Source organism: Trichomycterus rosablanca, chromosome 20 (genome assembly GCF_030014385.1).
Source record: "Trichomycterus rosablanca isolate fTriRos1 chromosome 20, fTriRos1.hap1, whole genome shotgun sequence".
Lineage (NCBI taxonomy): Eukaryota > Metazoa > Chordata > Actinopteri > Siluriformes > Trichomycteridae > Trichomycterus > Trichomycterus rosablanca.
In genome coordinates, this window is record NC_086007.1 from 13,469,917 (window position 1) to 13,491,672 (window position 21,756).

The window sequence follows — 21,756 nt, forward strand, 5'->3', positions numbered from 1 at the left end:
TAATGCTGAAATCAATGAATAGTGGCTTTAAGACAAGTTTAAAAAGTTAAATGCCTCTATTAATCTCAGTATCTGAATTCAGAGTGTTTTCTGCTGGAACAATAATTGCTCCTTGTTTCTTCTTCCACCTAATGATTAAATGTCTGGAGCTGAAGGAACGGTAATGCAACACCAGAATAAAGACGAGAAACTTCTTTAGTTGCTGTTGTACATTTAACAAGCGATTTGCAAGTACAGACCAAGCCCTTAACAGTAAGCTTATAAGTAGTGTTTATAAAAGCGTACGGGGCAGGAGCTTTAGGCAGCTTCTGCTTCATTCTTGACACTGTTATGAAAGGGAGCATGAGCTAGAAAATAGAGACATTAACACAGTAGTAAGGTATGCATTATACCAAGAAAGTTAAATTACCATGTCGACTTGACATTTACACCCAAATGGAACACCTGTACACATGTACAATCGTGGAATTTTTACAATCAGCCAGTCAGATAGACTGAAAAACACTAAACTCGGTTTAAAAAAAGGTTTTTTTAATGAAAACGAGACATGAAATGTGCTTAAATCTGCAGCACCAGGGAAAATAATAATTTTTTTAACATATTTAAATCTAAAACATCTTTTATAATTCGTTTTAAATGACGCAAAGTGAAGAAGCAACTTGAGTACCACCGTATAAATTACCCCAGTGTGACGGTACGGCGCTAAAACTAATCAATCAATCAACAAACAATCAGCCAGTCAGCTCAAAGCAATACAAAAATAAATGCAGACACGTTAAGGTGGAGGAATTTTTGGATAACTTTGTGGCCCGTTAAAGCCTCCAGATAAGACACAGTATAGTACAAAATGAGTTTGGTCAGTTGAGTGGTCCGACTCAAGAAATAAAGTCTGTTCCAAGTGCCAGAATTTACTTGTTTACTGTGTTCTGATAACATGGGTCATAAAGAGTTTACATTACTGAAGCCTTTCTGTCAGGCTCCTCTGATTTATGTCAGCAACTATTTCTGGCTGCAAAATTGCCACTCACTGGATTTTTATTTTTTATTATTTTTTTTTTTTTTACTTTGTCACTATTCTGTGTAAGCTTTAGAGACAGTTATATATAGACACTCACACATGATGTCAGGTGACTCAGTGGGTAGCACTGTAGCCTCACATCAAGAAGGTTCTGGGTTCGATTCCCAAGTCCTTTCTGTGTGAAGTTTGCATGTTCTCCCTGTGTTTGCATGGCTTTCCTCTCACAGTCCAAAGAAATGCAGTCAGGTTAACTGAAGATACTAAAGTCTCCCAAGGTATGTGTATATACAGTACATGTGTGTATATGTTTATGTATATGTGTGTGTGTGTGTGTGTGTGTGTGTGTGTGTCTTTTTTTTTGTTAGCAACTAGGATTGCCCAAAGCTTGTGACTTTTGTGCCCATACAAATAGGGCTAGTTTGACTGCACCCATTTAAAAGTTCATGGGACAGTAGGCTCATACCAAGATAAACAAGAAAAGTTTATGCTGAGTAAAATTTATCCGAATGGTCAGATGTAATTAAGAAGTTACTAAAAACTGGTCTGTTATTAAATATAACTCTTGAAACGTGGGTAGCACTGCACACAGTCAAGCAAGCTTGACAACTTAATGGGCTTGGAGGCTGTTCCTGCTCTAGCAATGGCAAATTCAAGCTTAATTATCTCTTCATCACGGTGCCTGTTAGTGGGTGAGATATATTGGGCAGCAAGTGAACATTTTATCCTCAAAGTTGATGTGTTAGAAGCAGGAAAAATGGCCAAGCGACTTTTTTGGATTTGAGCGACTTTGCCAAGGGCCAAATTGTGATGGCTAGACGACTGGGTCAGAGCATCTCCAAAACTGCAGCTCTTGTGGGGTGTTCCCAGTCTGCAGTGGTCAGTATCTATCAAAAGTGGTCCAAGGAAGGAACAGTGGTAAACCGGCAACAGGGTCATGGGCGGCCAAGGCTCATTGATGCACGTGGGGAGCGAAGGCAGACAGAAGGGATCCAACAGACGAGCTAGTGTAGCTCAAATTGCTGAAGACGTTAATGCTGGTTCTGATTCTGAAAGGTGTCAGAATACACAGTGCATCGCAGTTTGTTGTGTATGGGGCAACAAAAGGGGAACCAACACAATATTAGGAAGGTGGTCATAATGTTACGCCTGATCAGTGTATTTTCTGAAGTTTAAAATTCAAAATAAGTTCAGGGTTTTAAACTTTAAGTTTAATCACATATCTGTAATGCAATAGAATATATAGATATTCTATACAAAGTAAATTTTTCCTAACTTTGTGTCCATTAGGACATGGTTTGTCAGGTTTGGTGTGAAGAAACTCAGTTGTCCTGACTTCAACCCTATGGAACATCTACAATATCTTAAATGTAGAAAACCTTCCAAAAATAGGGCTCTCAGAGTGCCAAGGCTTTAACACACTGTTCCGGCTATGGCCCTGCAAATCCATCTGTACCGAAGCTAGCTGCTGGCCAATGGAAATGTGAGGCCTCGTTCGTGTCTGTGGTTACTTCCACAGCGCTCTCAGTTGTGGCTTTTACACGCATGCTGCAATCCAGGCCTGAATCCTGCTAGGCTCCTACTGTAAGAGCAGAAAGCACTGTGTCGAGATCAACACAATATAATGGCAGCGGGAATCTTGCCATCTTTTTTTTTTTATAATGGCCCATATGAGTTTGGAGCCAGACCATAACATAGACTGTTAAAGAAATACAACAATAGTCTGAGAGGTACCATCAGATTGTAGGGTGCCAAAAGGTCTGTCTTCAGGCATCTACACTCATTGCTGTGTTGTTGTGAGCGGGCCAGAGCACATAATTCTGCGGATAAGTGGTTGAAACACATTTGTTCTGGAGGGAAAAACACAATGTGCTGGTTTTTTGTCATCACTGCTCTGTTCAGAAATTGTTTGCTAATGTTGGACACCATGGGATTAGAGACTTGATGATTTTGTTTAGTCACAAAGGCATATTTCCATTGTTGTTTTTTCTTTCTTTCTCATTTTGTTATTTGCATGTTTGTACTGAATGAATGAGGATGTATTGGAAAAATGATGCAGAATTTGGGATTACGTTTTTTTTGTTTGTTTGTTTTTAATGAAATGAAACATACAATTACTAAAAAAGCGTAACACTAATATATTATTAGTTTACATAGGTTACATACTCCAAGCTCTAGAAACCAACCACCCAACAATCACAGAAATTCAGCAGAAAGTATACTGCCTAGAACAACACAGTTACAATATCATCTTATGCTGGATACCAGGACACTGCGGGCTCCTGGGAAACGAGAGAGCAGATCAAGCAGCAAAAAAGGCCACATTCATACCGGATCCAATGTACCAAATCCCACGAATGGACATCAAACCTACAATAAACTTATATATCAAGGACAAATGGCAAAACGACTGTAATACACACCAGAATAATAAATTGTATGAAGCTAATCCCACTATTGGGGAAAAAATGAAGACCTACCTCAAAAACCATTGGGACCAGACAGTATACACAAGATGACGTATTGGACATACTAGATTAACACACATGTACCTGATAAAAGGCGAAGCTGTCCCATATGGCGCAACATGCCAAACACAGATTACAATAAAACATTTAATGCTGGAATGTATCATCTATTACCATGAAGGACAACAGATCTTATCAGCAAAAACCATAAAGGAACTCTTTACCAAGACAAAAGCAACAACACTCCTAAAATTCCTGTCATTAACAAAACTGAAGCAACACATACAAATGAACATACATATACAACAGACAAATGAAATAAGTAAAAAAAGACAGATCACGACCTTTCCTGCCATGAACATGGCGTTAAAAAGCTAAACACTAAACTAAACATAGGTTACATATATTGCTTTGAATTAGAGGAACAACAGAAAAACTCCACCAAAAATCTGAATTTAGAGGCTTTGATTGGTTTAAACAGCTGTTTTCCAAGGCCTTAACCACGACTAAATCTTTGAAACAAAAGCGCTGAATGGAGTTACTCACGACACCATGATGAAATAAAATGAGCAAAACGAATGAATTTTTACCATTGGGCACAGCTTCCTGATTCTATTCCAGTGAATCATTTGTTTGAAAAGAGTCATTTTTGACTTGTTTATACTCAGTGATTCAGTTTGCTTTTTCACAAACTGATGTGAAGAAATGGGGGGGGGATTATGTTTTTTCTGCAACATAATCAGTTTTTTTTTTGTATTGGAAAGCTTTGGAGACCAACATGGACTTACCATATAGAAGCACTTTGTAGTTCTACAATTACTGACTGTAGTCCATCTGTTTCTCTGCATGCTTTGTTAGCCCCCTTTCACCCTGTTCTTCAATAATCAGGACTCTCCCAGGACCACTCCACCCATTATTTGGGTGGTGAATGATTCTCAGCACTGCAGTGACACTGACATGGTGGTGGTGTGTTAGTGTGTGTGGAGCTGGTATGAGTGGACCAGACACAGCAGTGCTGCTGGCGTTTTTAAACACCTCACTGTCACTGCTGGACTGAGAATAGTCCACCAACCAAAAATATCTAGCCAACAGCGCCCCATGGGCAGCGTCCTGTGACCACTGATGAAGGTCTAGAAGATGACCAACTCAAACAGAAGCAGTAGATGAGCGATCGTCTCTGACTTTACATCTTCAAAGTGGACCAACTAGGAAGGGTGTCTAATAGAGTGGACAGTGAGTGGACACCATATTTAAAAACTCCAGCAGCATTGATGTGTCTTATCCACTCATACCAGCACAACACACACTAACACACCACCACCATGTCAGTGTCACTGCAGTGCTGAGAATCATCCACCCCCCAAATAATACCTGCTCTGTAGTGGTCCTGGGAGAGTCCTGACCATTGAAGAACAGTGTTAAAGCAGGCTAAAAAGGTATGTAAAGAAACAGATGGACTACAGTCAGTAATTGTAGAACTACAAAGTTCTCCTATATGTTAAGTGGAGCTGATAAAATGGACAGTGACTGTAGAAACAAGGAGGTGGTTTTAATGTTATAGTTAATCGGTGTATGTAATATTAATGTAATTGTATATATACAAGTCCACAGGACCGTGGAACACATTAAGAGGTTTCCCATACACCCTTATGGGAAAAATACTGTAAAACTTTTAAACTCAACGGCATTCCCAGAACCAAGGGACATTGAGTTTCATGGTACCACTGTACTTTAGATTTGTGTATGTTAATTTCAATTTAAGTACCTAATAAAGAGGTATGTTCGAACAGACAGTGAAAGTTAATTCCACCACCTAGGTGCTAATAGATCTAATTCAATAAAAGGAATATGTTAATACATACAAACTATCTAAAGCTTGTCAGTGAAATGTGTGAAGGTAAAGCTATTTGCTCATGTAGTCCTTCAGTTAAGTAGCTACTTTAAAGTATATAATGGTTTGAGAATCTGGCATTGAAGTGCAGCAGATTTACAGCTTTAAATACAGTGGTATCTTGAAACTGAACGTCAATTGGTTCTGGGAGTGGTGTTGAGTTTCAAGGATTTTTTTTCTCTGTAAGGATGTATGGAAAACCTGTTCATGCATTTCATGGTCTCGTGGAACTGCATATATTTTAGGCTAATGTAAAATAATGGTTTTTTTTTTACATGTATACACTGGAACTAACACAAGTATTATATTAAAAAAAAAACACTGAAATACAATTAAAAACAGTTAAAAATCTATCAAAAATACAATAAAACCTACACTTTGCCTTTACTTTATCGTTTCTTTACACTACTTAATTAGTGGAGAGAACTTATAAGCAGTAATAATTAAAAAAAGGTTTAGTGTTTCTATGTCTTTCTTTTAATACATTAAGTTACATTATTATTATTTTTTTTTTAATGAGAAGCATTTTAGACTCTTGGATGAGCTGATTCTTACAATTTCTCAGAACTCCGAGCTGTAACAAGTTTAAAAGTGAAACTTTTAAAGCTAAACACAGATACATGTGGCGCTTTCAGAGTGAATCTGATGGTTATTACACACAAATGCAGATTCATCTCATATTAGTATGACGTTTTACCACACCGCTCAAGCCAAGCGCTGAACAAAGCAGCAGTCGAACACATGTTGAGTTTAAGGGTACACATTTCTTGACGAAGGGCGTTGAGTTTCAAAGATTTTGAGTTTAGGGGACGTTGAGTTACAAGGTACCACTGTACTTAAAAGTAAATATGTATTTAGTCATCTATGGTTTGAGCTGTGGCAGGCTTTATGGATGGATGGATGGAAGGAAGGATGGATGGAAGGATGGATTGGATGGATGGATGGATGGATGGATGGATGGGAAGGATGGATGGATGGATGGATGGATGGGAAGGATGGATGGATGGGAAGGATGGATGGATGGGAAGGATGGATGGATGGATGGATGGATGGATGGGATGGATGGATGGATGGATGGGAAGGATGGATGGATGGATGGATGGATGGGAAGGATGGATGGATGGATGGATGGATGGATGGGAAGGATGGATGGATGGATGGATGGATGGATGGATGGATGGATGGGAAGGATGGATGGATGGGAAGGATGGATGGATGGGAAGGAGGGAAGGATGGATGGATGGATGGATGGATGGGAAGGATGGATGGATGGATGGATGGATGGGAAGGATGGATGGATGGATGGATGGATGGATGGGAAGGATGGATGGATGGATGGATGGGAAGGATGGATGGATGGATGGATGGATGGATGGATGGATGGATGGGAAGGATGGATGGATGGATGGATGGATGGGAAGGATGGATGGGAAGGATGGATGGGAAGGATGGATGGATGGATGGATGGATGGGAAGGATGGATAGATGGATGGCTGGAATGGATGGATGGGAAGGATGGATGGATGGATGGGAAGGATGGATGGATGGATGGATGGATGGATGGGAAGGATGGATGGATAGATGGATGGGATGGATGGAAAGGATGGATGGGATGGATGGAAAGGATGGATGGGATGGATGGGAAGGATGGATGGATAGATGGATGGATGGGAAGGATGGATGGATGGAAGGATGGATGGATGGATGGATGGAAAGGATGGATGGGATGGATGGATGGAAAGGATGGATGGGATGGATGGATGGATGGATGGATGGGATGGATGGATGGATGGATGGATGGAAGGATGGATGGATGGATGGATGGATGGATGGAAGGATGGATGGATGGGATGGATGGAAAGGATGGATGGGATGGATGGATGGATGGATGGAAGGATGGATGGATGGATGGGATGGATGGAAAGGATAATAATAATAATAATAATAATACATTTTATTTATAACGCACTTTATATTTGAAAACAAATCTCAAAGTGCTACAGAAAAACAGTAATATAAAACATGAAATATAAAACAAATATAAACATAGCATTATGAGACATACATCATAAAATCAGCGTTAATTTAACAGTCATAACATCTGTTAAAAAGAAAAGTTTTTAGACCCTTTTTAAAACTCTCAATCGTCTGTGGTGCCCTCAGATGGTCAGGAAGGGCATTCCATAGACGAGGAGCAGCAGAACAGAAAGCCCGATCACCCATGGTACTTAGTTTAGTTCTGGGAATGTGGAGAAGATTTGATTTTGCAGAACGGAGGGATCGCAATGAAATTTTAGGGGTAAGAAGTTCTTTCATGTAGGGCGGTGCATTTCCATAGATGCACTGATATGTAAGGAGAGAAATTTTATATTCTATCCTTGCAGAGACAGGGAGCCAGTGGAGTGAAAGAAGGATAGGTGTGATGTGCTCGTGTTTCCGTACTCTCAGCAGGATCCGTGCAGCACTATTCTGGATATACTGTAATCTCTGGAGACTCTTGGTAGAAATCCCGATGAGAAGTGCATTGCAGTAATCCAGCCTGGAGGAAACAAATGCGTGAACCAGCTTTTCAGCATCTGAGACGGTGATGGTAGGACGAAGTTTGGCAATGTTTCTGAGATGATAAAAGGAGGTCTTGCATAGATGTTTAATATTGGCTTCAAAAGTGAGTTGAGGGTCGAATTTTATGCCAAGATTGATAACCGTTGAAGAGGGAGAAATAGTATGACCAGCCAGTGTAATACTGGTTATAGGGGATGACTGGGTCTGGAGTGAGGTGCCAACCAACATCACTTCAGTTTTTGCACTATTTAGCTGAAGAAAGTTGTGTTTCATCCACAAACTTATCTCCTCCAGGCAGGCAGAGAGTATTGAAAGAGATGCTGATGAAGATGATGATGAGGGAGCAGCAGAATGGAGGGAATTTGTGTCAATTTTCATGTAAAGTTGTATATCATCAGCGTAGCAGTGAAATGAAACTCCATAGCGTTTTATAATTTGGCCAAGGGGAAGCATGTATAGGGTGAAAAGGACGGGGCCCAGGACTGACCCCTGGGGGACTCCGCATGTCACAGCATATGACTGGGACCTTGCATTTCCAATAGAGATGTACTCTGTTCTGTCAGTAAGATAGGACTGAAACCAAGCCAGGGCAGCATCAGTGAGTCCAATGGTGTGGTATAACCGGCGTAAGAGCATACCATGGTCAATGGTGTCAAATGCTGCCGATAAATCCAGGAGGACAAGCAGAGAAGGTGAGCCAGCGTCAGCCATCATCAGAAGGTCATTGGTAACTTTAACCAAGGCCGTTTCTGTGCTATGAGCAGAGCGGAAACCAGACTGAAATTTTTCAAAAAGGTTGTTGTGTTTAAGGTGATCCTGGAGATAAGTGTCAACTACTTTTTCCAATACCTTAGAGAGAAAAGGAAGATTGGAGATAGGCCTATAATTTGCCAAAACTTCAGGATCAAGTGCTGGTTTTTTTAGAAGTGGTCTAATTATGGCAGTTTTTAATGAAGGTGGAACATAGCCAGCTTGGAGGGAGAAATTTACTACAGTTGTAATCAGAGGACTTATAGTAACGGTGTGCACTTTTACTAAAGCAGTAGGAAAGGGGTCCAGGGCACAGGTGGAGGATTTCATCTTCCTGATAATGTCTTCAATCTGTTGTTGTGAGACTTCTGGGAAACAGTTAAGGGGCTGGGAAACCTCTGCCTGTGTATAAAAAAGAGTCTGCACTTGTAGAGAGTTGGTACTAGAGAGATCAGAGCGGATTGAGTCAATGATGGATGGGATGGATGGATGGATGGATGGAAGGATGGATAAATGGATGGATGGATGGATGGATGGCTGGATGGATGGATGGGGTTTTGTGTGTGTGTTTTTTCAGATAGATATTATAGGTATTGCATATAATAGGTACTGAACTGTGATCATTTGTGTGAACTTTAAGATGTGTATAAAAGGGAGCTTGCTTCATCTGGATAAAAATTGCAAATTTTGGTGACATTTTGACTGATTTGTTTTTCCCAAGTGTCTAAATGAATACATTCTCAAGTCCCGTTGTTCGCATATGTAATATGGAAATGCCTTTCAGTGCCAGATTTGATGCATTAATCTTTGAAAGGACTCAGACGTACAGTTCCATTAAGTGACGGACACGGCAAAATCATTAGCGGCTGGATTCAAAGCCAATTATTTTTGACCAGTTATTGATGTTCGTCATTTTATGGGACTTTTTAATCAAGTCAGTCTTAAGATCCGAGCCCTGCTCTGCATTCCATCATGACCGTTCCTCACTGAAGCTGATCTCTGTTTTCTAATCCAGTTGTTGATGTATGTAGAGCAGAATTGTTGTTGTGACTGTGAGTAATAGCATGCGGAAAGCAATGGTTTAGGGTTGAGGGGTGGTGATCCAAAAAGAACGTGCCATACCAGAAACAACTCAAAATGACTGCAGACAGTGATGGTAAAACTTTAATGAGACTTGATGTCGCTTGAAATTTACGTGGCTCACAGTTCCCTCCGTGACTTTTCAGATTTTGGAAAGAAATGTAAATAAACTTAGCAGCAACACTTTTGGGAAAATGTTGCTACAATCAATAGATGCTTTGTTGTATTGTTTCAAATGCAGACATGAAAAGACCTCACAGCACAAGTTGTGATTTGGGTTTTGGTTATAATCGCTGCCATGTGGCTCTGTGTTTTACAGGACAAGCCCTCCGTATAGCTGTGTGGACCTGTATTCTTTGAAGACTGGAGAGATGGTCAAGTCCATTCAGTTTAAAACACCCATTTATGACCTACACTGCAATAAAAGGTTGGTTTGTACAGTTAATTCCTTTATTTTTTTTATTATTATTGAAATGTATAGATATAGAGGATATAGAGGTGGACAAGTCTATAGCTCCAGATTGTGTTTGGGCTACCAGTTCTTATAAGCCAGGTGTGAAATGGGTCGATTTTTAAATAAACTTGTACGCGAGCGCCCCAACTTATGGAGGCTTTATGTCACATTTTGTAAACCACAGTGGGACCAGAGTGTAAGAGAGTAAGATGCATTGTGTTGCCTGGGTTGTGTAAAAAAAAAATCATGAAAAACCCTGTTATAAGCCATCATCCATGACTCCAACAGCTGGTGATGTGGTCAACACTGTTTCTGTTAACTAGCTTTATAACATTCTATTATATTTTAGTTTATATTCTATTAAAGTTTTAATTCATTTTTAGACCTCAATCTCTGCTATTGGCCGACCGGACGACTACACCGGCACGTTTGGCTATGTCTAAAAGAGGGTGGGCTGAAGTGATTTATCATTGCGCCTTTAATTGTGGCCTTTGCTGGCTGGTCGATGGTGTCTGCGTAGAGACTGGGAATAATGGAGATCAGTGCGTGACAGACACTTTTACACTTACTTACATAAAAAAAAAAAAAAAAGCTAACTGTTATGTTTAAAAACGGCACAACCCAGTGCAACCCTTAACCTAGTCGTATCCTATTACCCTGATTGAATTATGCTTCCTCTGTATTAATACTACCTTCCACTGCTGACTGAGCAGCTCTGCAATTGACACGAGGCGAGTTCATATGTTGAGAGCCACACCCTGTCCACATTATTCCTCGACTCTGATTAGGCGCCATCAATCAGCCAGCAGATGTCATAGCTGCATCAGTTATGAGGAACCCTGATCCGGCTCTCCCACCCTTTGTGAACAAGCCAATTGTTGTTCACATAGCCGCCCAGCCCAGCCAGATGGCAGAGCTGAGATTAGAAACGATGTGTCCGAAATCTCAGCTCTGGTGTGCTAGCGTGTTTTACCACCACCTGAGCGGCATGACTGGATTATTTTTTGAATATTCTATTTTTTCCTTTAATGTTAAAAATGTTAAATCATAAGTAACCACAGGTAAGTAATACCACAGACAGCGAATCTGCTGATTGGTGGGGCGGTCTACTCTATTTTAGTAGTTTCAGAGGTAGTAGTAGTTATATTTGTATAGCAATATTATATTTTGTAGTTTAATTTTTGAATTATTTATTATAATTATATCATTAATGCATTAATAATACACTCATGCTTCCATTGTTACAGAATTCTCGTGGTCAGTCTTCAGGAGAAGATAGCCGCCTTTGACAGCTGCACTTTTACTAAAAAGTTTTTTGTCACCAGTAAGGATTATCTTTTGCTTCTTCTCTCTATTCTAACCAAAATGAAGCTTGTATTCTTTTATTTATTTTGTTTTTTATTAATCTATAACACACATGTCTATATCAAAACCACTCTTCTGCTTATTTCTTGAAATTGACTAATTGGTCGGCACTGTGGCTCTGTAGGTAGCACTGTCGCCTCACAGCAAGAAGGTCCTGGGTTCGATTTCCAGGTGGGGCGGTCTGGGTCCTTTCTGTGTGGAGTTAGCATGTTCTTCATGTGTCTGCGTGGGTAGGTAAATTGGAAATACAAAATTGTCCATGACTGTGTTTGCCATTAAAGACTTAAACTGATGAATCTTGTGTAACTTGTAAATACCTGTCCTGTCATGAATGTAACCAAAGTGTCTAAAACATGGTAAAATCCTAATCAATAAATAAAATAAATGGTCCAATCTAATCAGCATGTAAGCACTTAGAGCTCTGCACAGATCTACAATATCAAACATTCACACTGTACTTGCTCGTTTATCAGTAAGCACCAATAGATCAACTTCCTGTTCTGTAGCCGGAACTCTGCTCTTACAACTTTGGATTCAGCTCAGCAATCGTCTACAGTAAAGGCCATCGTGTCCTCTGAAGTTCGCACTGCCCATATCACAATCCGAAACCAGGCCTCCTATCCCCACTTAAGCAATCGTCTGTTGTAAATTGCCATTAGTGTAGTTTTAATGGCCCTGATTGTCTGTCTGCCTTCCCCGTCCGCGTCTGTGCCGCAGGAAATGGCCGCGGTCAATAACCCTTACGTCGTTAATCTCTTTTCTAAAGCTTCATCATAAAACAAATAAATCAAGACTAGACATGTTTGTTTTTGAAAGCGATTATGAGAAGTCATAAACCAGGACTAGGTTCTCCATCAGACTGTCAGCTCTTTCTCCAGTTTGAAATGGGAGCCAGCTCCACACTGTGTGCCAGTTGTTTGCTTCTTGAGGCATCTGCCTAGCTAACCGGTCGTGACTGGAGATGGATAGATGAACGGATGACTGGAATACAGTGGGGAAAATGGTCCAGTCCATGCACACAGGATGTGTTGAACACGTGTTATCTCCTTGCATCGGCTCCCATTGGCGCTTTGGCTCGCACTGCTTGTGGCTTACCTCAAAGACTATTTGTCCCAGCTTTAGATTCCGGCTCCGTGCGGCAAATAGCCGTCTGCTTAGTTGTAATCTACACCGTGATGACTGAATTACTGTCAGCACGCTTTCACACCTTAAGTGTGATCTGCATCTACAACCCTACTTTGAGCCAGTGTTTACTTGTGTGAGAGGTTAAGGAAAACATTTTGCTACTCGCCCGTCTTAAATTTCATAATATCTTAATTTCAGTCAATTAGCATTTCATCACTATGGGCCTGTCTGAAAATCTAGGGAGCTCTCTACGTAAACAGCATTTTACGTCGTTCTAAGTGCACTCCCGAGAAGCAGCCTGTCCAAATTCTTAGATACTTTAAAATGCTGCCTACTAAGGTGCCTTATTTTAAAGCAAAAACTGACTGAATAATGAGGGAACATCCGATGCTTCTTTTAGTGAAGGCAATCCCAGCATTCAGTGTGGCCCAATTTTTCTCACAAAAACACAGAGGGAGATGTTAGCTGGCGTACTAGCGGGTTATGCCACCTCAGCCCATTGGTTTGAATGGCCTAAAGCTAACTGTGTTAGCTTAGTAAGTAAAACTGTGGTGACTGTGGTGTCCAAGTACTGCGTCTGAATAAACCTGCCTTATGAGTTTGATGTCTTATTAGAATTCTCTCTACTTAGGCAGCTGCCTAGGTAGGCAGTAGGCAGCAAGGCAGCTCACTAGGTTTTCAGACAGACCCTTTGTGTTTGTATCAAGTGATACTTTGACATTTTGTAACCTTATCTATTTACTGTAAGGGTCGGCAACCTATGGCTCGCACGCTATGAGGCAGTGGTCCCCAACCACTGGGCTGCTGACCCAAATAAAAAAAAAAGAATCAATAAATAGAGAATCGCTACAAGAGAAATTACATTTTCAAAACCCTTTGGGTGTTATTTTCTCCAATCACCACTAGGTAGGAGCAGTGTCTCATTGCATCAAAAAAAGCCTAGGATTTACATTGATTTTCTATTTTATAGTTTTTCTCTTTTAATTCCTCCCACCCCCGTCGGTCCGTGAAATTATATCTTATAGGAAACTGGTCCGTGCTGCAAAAAAGGTTGGGGACTGCTATTATAAGGGACAGTGGTAGCCTAGTGGGTAGAGCTGTGGGTTACCAACTAGAACAAACTTACTGACATTTTAAGGAAGTGTTTTTCTTGCAACTGTCACCCATGGCTTGCTTAACAAGGGTTTTTGGTCTGTTGGTCCTGGATTCTATAAGGTTGCTTTTAAACAGTGTCTATTGTCAAAAGCGCTATACAAATACATTTGACTTGACTTGACTAGAAGGTTGTGGATTTAAATCCTGGTTCTGCTATGCAGATACTATTGCCTTGAGCAAGATCATTAACCCTCTCGCCTTCAGGGGCTCCATACAATGGCTGACCCTGCGCTCTGACCCAAACTTTCAAAGAAGCTGGGATATACAGATAAAAAAAGTCATTGTACTGTACAATGTACACATTTGTATATATGACAAATAAAGACATTCCATCAACTAAATTATACATCTTACAAATCCTTATTATATGACCAAGCTTACCACTCCTAATGACTGACTTCGGGTGTTTTAGCCACACCCATTACCAACAGATGCATAAAATCATTTAATTAAAATCAATTAAATGCCTCCAACATAGCATTTTCAGTTCCAGCATGGCTGCTCTGTGTGCAAAGCAAGGTCCATAAAGCCCATTGGACACCTTGAGGATGTACTAAAATGTGAATTACGACTCAAGCCGGCTCATCCCATTTCAGTGCCTGACCTCAATAGTAGTCAATAGTAGTTCTTTTTTTTTTTATTCAAGTTGGTTTTGCATACACATGCATTCACTTGCCCAACAATAGCTCTCAGATTTCCAAGAAGTCATTTTTGTTTCTGAACTTCACAGATATGTGGTAGTAGTTTTTGTTTACTACTGTGTTTTGTGGTAATGGATAATACGTTACACATGTGATAGATGTTTAATTGAAAAAATGCTGAAGTACATTCATGTGTACGAGTTTGTTGATCTGTGTGTGTTTGCGTGTACGAGCAAATTTCTACCATGCCGATATTTTTGGCTTGTCTGCATAGTGACGCCAGTTCTTCTTATATGGCTCTCGAGGGTCAAACTGTCTGGTGGTTAATAAGCTTAGGAGCCATCCTGCAGTCACTAAATGCCACAGCTCTCGCTCCCATTACTACAAATTGAACTCCTCCGTCTGAAGACACATGTTCCACCTACATTTATCATACCTAATGAATTTTAATGCTATGAAATCCAGTCCTTCAGTAGTCACTCCATTCTATCTGATTTCTATTTATATGTTTATTATTTCGAATTATTTCCTTTTTTTACATTTATTGTATGACTTTTAAAAAACTTTTGGTTATTTTTCAGTTATAATTATATAATAAATAGTGTATTCTAATTGATTTACTCTAATATAAAAACAATTAATATATAAGATATAATGCAGCAGCACATTCCGCTATCACACCGGCGCTGGGATTCTGAACTCCCCGAGTCTCCCGAGTGCAACCAGTCGTCTGGGCGCCCCCTAGCACGCACAATTGACAGTGCCTGCAGCAGACAAAATTGTCCACTAAAGTCTGCTGGGTGGGAAAAGATCAGATTACAAAAGATTGCTGGGTCTTTGATGCTGTGAAAGTACCCTGGTTAGTAGCCCGAGGCATCTGTACAGAAATAAAGAAGCACAGAGATCAGTGCATGACACTTTGTGCACAAAAACTGACCTCATGTATGGGCAAATAAGAAGAGGGTCGGTGGGAGCGTGCATCAGGCAAATAAACCCCTCTCGGACGCAATCAGGGTCCCCAGCAGTGGAACACGAATTGGTAAACTAAATTTGGAGAAAAGGGGAGGAAATGCATAAATAAAATAGCAAAAATAAATACATAATAATAAAAATAATTAAAAAAATTTTTTAAAATAAAATGGTAAATGTTATGTATACAAAATATTAATATATAAAATAATAATATAAAAATAATTGTAATGTGCATCTGAATAATTGTAATATTTGCAAAGAAGGCAACCATAAGTGTATTTTTTAAATTCATTTCTTAATTATAGGTGTCATAAAAACATGATTTAAAGCCTATTTTCTTTTTAGTCTCAGATTAAGCTATTTTATGACAAAATTGTTCTTCCATGACCTCTATCCATCCTTACCCAACCTTACATTTCTGAAGGCCATTTGATTGGTTTCACCTGTCAAGGTGTTCACCGAGTGGCTATTTAATGAGTTACCTACAATATACAAGCACTTTGTGGGTATGCAAATTCGCACTGTGGTCTGTTTCTCTGTACACATTGTCACCCCCACCTACCACATCAACGGAACAGGATTTTTTTGGTGTCTGTTGCACTGGCATTAGTGTATCAGGTGAATCATGGGTGGCTTTTAAATATGGTTTACACTTACAGGCTTGTTTATTGAATGCTTATAGCATGTTGGTACCCAGTCAGTGGACAGTGTCTGATGTATAGAGCTATAACATGTGTTTAAAGGTGTTTAAAAAACACACAACACTGCTGCACCTCATACAATGACACTTACATAGTGATTACATACATGCTTACATAGTGATTGCATAAGTAGTGGTGAAAAGCATTCACCAACAAATAACATGGGGGTGGGGGTCGCTTTGCATTGATTAATGGACTCTAGATGGGTGGGGCACTATGCAATGCTATAGTCATTAATTTTATACCCACAGAAGTGCAGCTTATAAAATGCTCAGTAAATGTACGTAAAAGATATGTTAACCTCATTATATTGTGTGTGTGTGTGTGTGTGTGTGTGTGTTGTGTCGTAACTCACATCCTTTGTTGATTGCACTGTTGCAGTGTTATTTAAGCTATCTAATCTACATGCTATGTGTTTATGGCAGGCTGCTACCCATGTCCTGGTCCCAACCTCAACCCTATAGCTTTAGGAAGTCGGTGGCTTGCCTACGCTGAGAACAAGGTAGGAATCATCAGCCTGCATCCACATGACAATGCCACTTGTTCTCTTTGTTTTTGTTTTATTTATTTTATGATTTTTGTAGAGAACTATGTAGACATTACCAAAAGCTTTATATATCTGTAAAGTCAAATTCTCAAGTAAGTTTTTAATTGGAGTTTTTTTGCTGCTGTCGTGTGAGTAAGGTCAGACATATTTTAGTAATGATCATATGGGACCTTGCGTCTGGCACGACATAATGGGTTTTAAGCCAATACTGAGCCAGTTACTCTGTTAAATGTTGTATGGGACAGGATGTCTGAAGAAGGTAGGATGTAGAGGGGGCTAGGGGATATCCTAATGACCCATGATCCATGCAGACGCCAGGGCAGGTCTCGGTGGGTTAATGACCACAGAGACACTTAATGAGTCTGGTTGATGATCTTTTTTCTTTTTCTCCCCCTTACCTTGTGTGTGTGTGTGTGTGTGTGTGTGTGTGTGTGTGTGTGTGTGTGTGTGTGTGCGCCTGAGCAGCTGATACGTTGTCATCAGTCCCGGGGCGGGGCCTGTGGAGACAACGCCCAGTCTTACACCGCAACTGTCATCAGTGCAGCCAAAGTGAGTAAGCTTTTCAAACGTACATATAATCTAATATGATTCTTTACATTCCATGTTCTGGTACGTAAGTTGTCTAGCGTATCTACAGTATAAACATGCATTATGGTGAAGAGGTTATGGCCAGATGACTCGTAAGGTTCACACCAGGTTCACTTTATCAAGGGAAACACCAGGCACATGGCAGCAAAAGCCTGGACAGGGTGCCAGTCCATCACAGGATTTTGGCCGTCCCACTTTTCCGACAATAGCCAGTCATGTTTGAAGTGTATACACCTGGCCAACAGCGCTGCTGGGATTCGAATCCAGGGCTCGTGTAATAGTGCTGCGCTACCTGAGTGGCCCAAATTACTAAATTCGCGATCGGCTATCTTTATCCTTCAAGTCAAACTTTATTCTTTGTAACTACACACCTAATACAAACCTTACACGAACCTAACTCGAACACTTTTCCAGTGCATTAATAAAAACCCACTGATCAGCCATTGACAGTAATAGCACTTACACCATCATTACATGTCCAACAGCCCCATTGTTGGTTTTGCATAGAGGAAGAGTTCAGATCAACATCGTCTTATTCTCTTATCTAACATTAGCTTAAATAATAAAGACACATTTACAAAAACTATGAAATATTAAAAGGAACTTATAGTTGTTGGTTTGTTTAAGTGCCTTATAAAGCATTCTTTGTGCTGATCAGGTTTCTGCAGATTGAGATATTAAATCATGCTGGTAAAACATACTGTTCACTTTTATTATTTATTGTATGTTTTATTTGATCTTAGCTTGTTTTTTTCTTTTTTTTTTTTTTTTTTGACTGAGCACACTGTGACTAGATACTGTTCTAATAGCCCTACTTCCATATACTATTAGATTCTCTAAGTCCTAATCTTTAGCAAGTATTACATTACGACCCGTGGCCAATGGGAAAAGCACAGTTCCAGATTTCCAGCATTCAAATTGTACAAAGTCAGTTCAATTAACTTGTTCTTGTTAATGTTGTAGTTTATAGTTATATTCAACAACATGAATAAGACATATGACAGTGCCAGTCAGTGCTGGGCGGTATAGCGGTTCATCTGGTATACCGGCTTTGATTCCTTGTACGGTATGGATTTTTTATATACCAACATATTGTAGCATAGTTAATACAACAGCTGTATGCTTCAACAGGCAGCAAATCATATCATATATTAATTATATAATATTAGGTATAGCTCACTAGTTCAGGTATTGTTAGCATAACTGTGTTAACAGATGAGAGAGGTTTCCTCGATATGGAACCTGCCAAAGAAATGAGCTCTTTTTGCATATCCTAAAACACTTTAAAAAAGGAAACATTGGAGCGTCATTACTAACGCAGTAATAGTATATCTATGCAAGGACATGATTCCTCATTCCTTTCAGGTTTCAAGAAACCTCATTTCTCCAGGCCACCCAAAAAGGATGGGGGGCCATGCGGAGTCTGGTTTTTCTCAAGGTTTCTTCCCGTAATTTTAAGCGAGTTTTTACTTGCCACTGTCGCCCTCGGCTTGCTCAATAGGGGTTTTTGGTCTGTCGGTCCTGGATTCTGTAAAGTTGCTTTCAGACAATGTCCACTGTAAAAAGCGCTATATAAATAAATTTGACACGACTTGACTTTCAAAGCAATGATTGAAACACTGAATTCGAGGTATGTCTTACCAGAGCAAAACTACTACACGCCAGTTGCTGTACCAACAACACTGAAACAAGTTGAAAGTGGAGATGTTCTATGAGGTTGTACAGTGGAAGTCATACCTCAGTATAAGGGTGCACTTCATTAGTGATGACTGGGAGATTGCAAATGTAGTTTTTATTAAAGAGAGGACTAAGGGTGATTGTATAATACTTAAACATTAAATAAACAATAAATATTAGATATATCGCAACCGTTTTACTCGTACTCATTCCATCATATACAGTGTTGTGTAATTTTGTGGAGCCGAGCGAAGCTTATAGTACTCACAACCTTTATTATATACATGGTGAAATTAAAATGTACTTATGACAGTAGAATCAGCCACATGCATATATAAAGTCCCAGTCATACAAATTCATACAAAATAATAAAACATACCGTGATATACCTTGAAATACTGTAATACAAATTTGTCATCATACCGCCCAGCCCTAATGCTTTTAGTTTGGGTTTCCTAAAAGGAATTAGAAAAAAATTCCTCGATTTTTTTTTTTTACTGTTTAAGAACTCTAAGCCATTCTTTTTTTGTCTTTAGACCTCAGCTTAAAGGAGAAAATGAAATTTCCAGAGCTTAATAAAAAATCAGGAAAAATTGTAGTATAGTGTGGTCAAACCTGGTGATAGAAATAAGCTCACATGTCTCAATAACTGATGAAAATTGAATCACCCAAAGTACGTTTCTTGGCAGATATAGCCTTGTTTTAAATCTTTTTCCTTTGCTCGAGCCATAAGAATATTCCCTTTCGGAGTGCTTTTGCTATTGATCCCAATTTCTTAGCTTCTGTTTTGATTATACCAGAAATAGGGATGCATCAATACAATTTTTTCCAAACCGAGTACGAGTACAAGTACATGCATTTTTGTACTTGCCGATACCGATACCTATACCTATTTAGAATACCTTTTTTTTTTTTAAACAAAAACACACGTGAGAAGTGAGGAGAAGTTTAATGATACCACGTCCAAAAATGCACGTCAACAAGTAGCGAGAGATCAAAGTGTTTGTGCGCTGATGTGATGAAATCAAGGAGGAAAAATACATTTGGCAACACGAACAGCATGGATTGTTCTGTAGTGAGTTGGAGGTTAATAAATATTTTTGCAATGTTGGTGTTTTGTTGTTATGTTTTGTACAGAACGATCAGGTCAGAAATACTGTAAAACGTGTGTGTGTGCCGGTGTATTCTGATATAAACTATATTACACCCCTGTCCCACCTGTTTACACTCCTCTCCTGTGTTTCCCCTCACACCGTATCCTGCGTTCTCATTGGCTGTTCGACATGTCACTCATTCCCAGTCGCACATCTCAGATCAGATATCTGACATGCTAGAAAACTCGAGCCGGTCGGCGAGCGCTCGAGAGCCGAGTTTTGATCGCCGAGCGAACGTCGAATTGCTCCCGAGCCGGCAAATATAGCGCCGAGCGAAAATCAGGGCAAAAATCGTGTAGTGTGAACTAGGCATAACGCAGCAACGTGCACTAGGCACACGGTATCGGATGTTTAGTATTGGAGCCTCGTTTGCGAGTACGAGTACACGTTAATGAGCGCGGTATCGGGAAAATACCCGATACCAGTATCGGTACTCTAACCAGAAACCTTGTATTTTAAAATCATGTACAGAGATCACTTAAAATAATATTAGGTTCCAATAAAAGAGAAGAGTCAGTTGACTATCTATGACACAGCTGTAGTACTTTACATCTCATATGGTTTCGGGCTCCTCTCCCCGGCAGCTTCATTGATTTCCAAGGTCCACATCTGTATTCCCTGGCCGCCTCGTTCCCCTCCCTAACGAGCTCTAACGGCTTACGTGAGAGAAGAGCCATTAGCCCTAATTGTGGCGGAGATCAAAAGGAGCGCCCTTAAGGTTAGCAAAGAGGAAAACATGGTAAAAAAAAAGGCCCGATGCGTAGACGGGGGGCGTCTGCAGATGGAGCCGTGATTTATAACCGTCCTCTCGGCTTTGACACGCCGTCCCCGCGCTGAGTGGCTCCGAGTGGGCTGTCGAGGGGCCGCGGGGCTATCTCCCATCAGTCCTGTAACTCAATAACAATGCCTGGAGGAGGAAGGAGGGGCGCCTGCGCTTCGGGAGGGTGTGTGCAAGTGCCCTTTGGAAAATTGAATTCTGATGGCGTGTTCCGACCGCGTAAACGAGCGGGATGGGACTCCAAGGGAGACTGTCGCGCCAGCCACATGATAGTGCTCGAGGTGACTCCAGGTCCCGCGGCGGCTCCGCTGTTTGGTGTCTGCAGTAAACCCGAGCAGTCGCGCGCCGGCGGTAAATGGATAGCGCAGCTTAAGTGGGCTCTCTCAAGAGTTTCTCACTTGATGCAGTTTCAGGCCACTCGCTCCGAGTCAGTGCGCCACCTGGGCCTCCGAAGAGCTTAATCAAGCATTCAGGCCGAGCGGCAACATCAATACGTCGTGGCGCCTGTGTTTGTTGGGCCCAGTGGATAGTGCTCCGACAAGACCACTAACAGACTGTGTGTAAATTGTCCTGGCCCATCAATTATTAAGAGAAGTGTTTGCCTCGTAATTGATCAACACTAATGTGTTTTCTAATCACTGCAGTTGGAGTTCTTAGTGCTAATCCAAACAGTCAGCATTGATCAAGGCACTGGGGAAGAGAGGGCAGGTGGCGGCAGATCCTATTCCTGACTCCTGCTGTTCCAGCATTTTCTTATCTCTCGGTTTCTCGGATCGCTAAGCTTACGCACAGTTCTGTCAAATACGAGTGCACTTAACACAATTCATGCTTGT

At 40.5% G+C, this 21,756-nt stretch overlaps 1 protein-coding gene across 9 annotated transcripts in view; it reads left to right on the forward strand.

Annotated features, from left to right (window-relative positions):
• The window catches only part of bcas3 (BCAS3 microtubule associated cell migration factor), a 409,318-nt gene that overhangs the window by 34,659 nt on the left and 352,903 nt on the right, over positions 1-21,756 (forward strand). For all 9 annotated transcript variants that reach the window (XM_063016958.1, XM_063016965.1, XM_063016960.1 and 6 more), the window contains exons 8-11: positions 10,086-10,193; positions 11,468-11,544; positions 16,605-16,681; positions 17,192-17,275. In XM_063016958.1, coding sequence (XP_062873028.1) covers positions 10,086-10,193; positions 11,468-11,544; positions 16,605-16,681; positions 17,192-17,275 — 346 coding nt within the window. The remainder of the gene's footprint in view (positions 1-10,085; positions 10,194-11,467; positions 11,545-16,604; positions 16,682-17,191; positions 17,276-21,756) is intronic.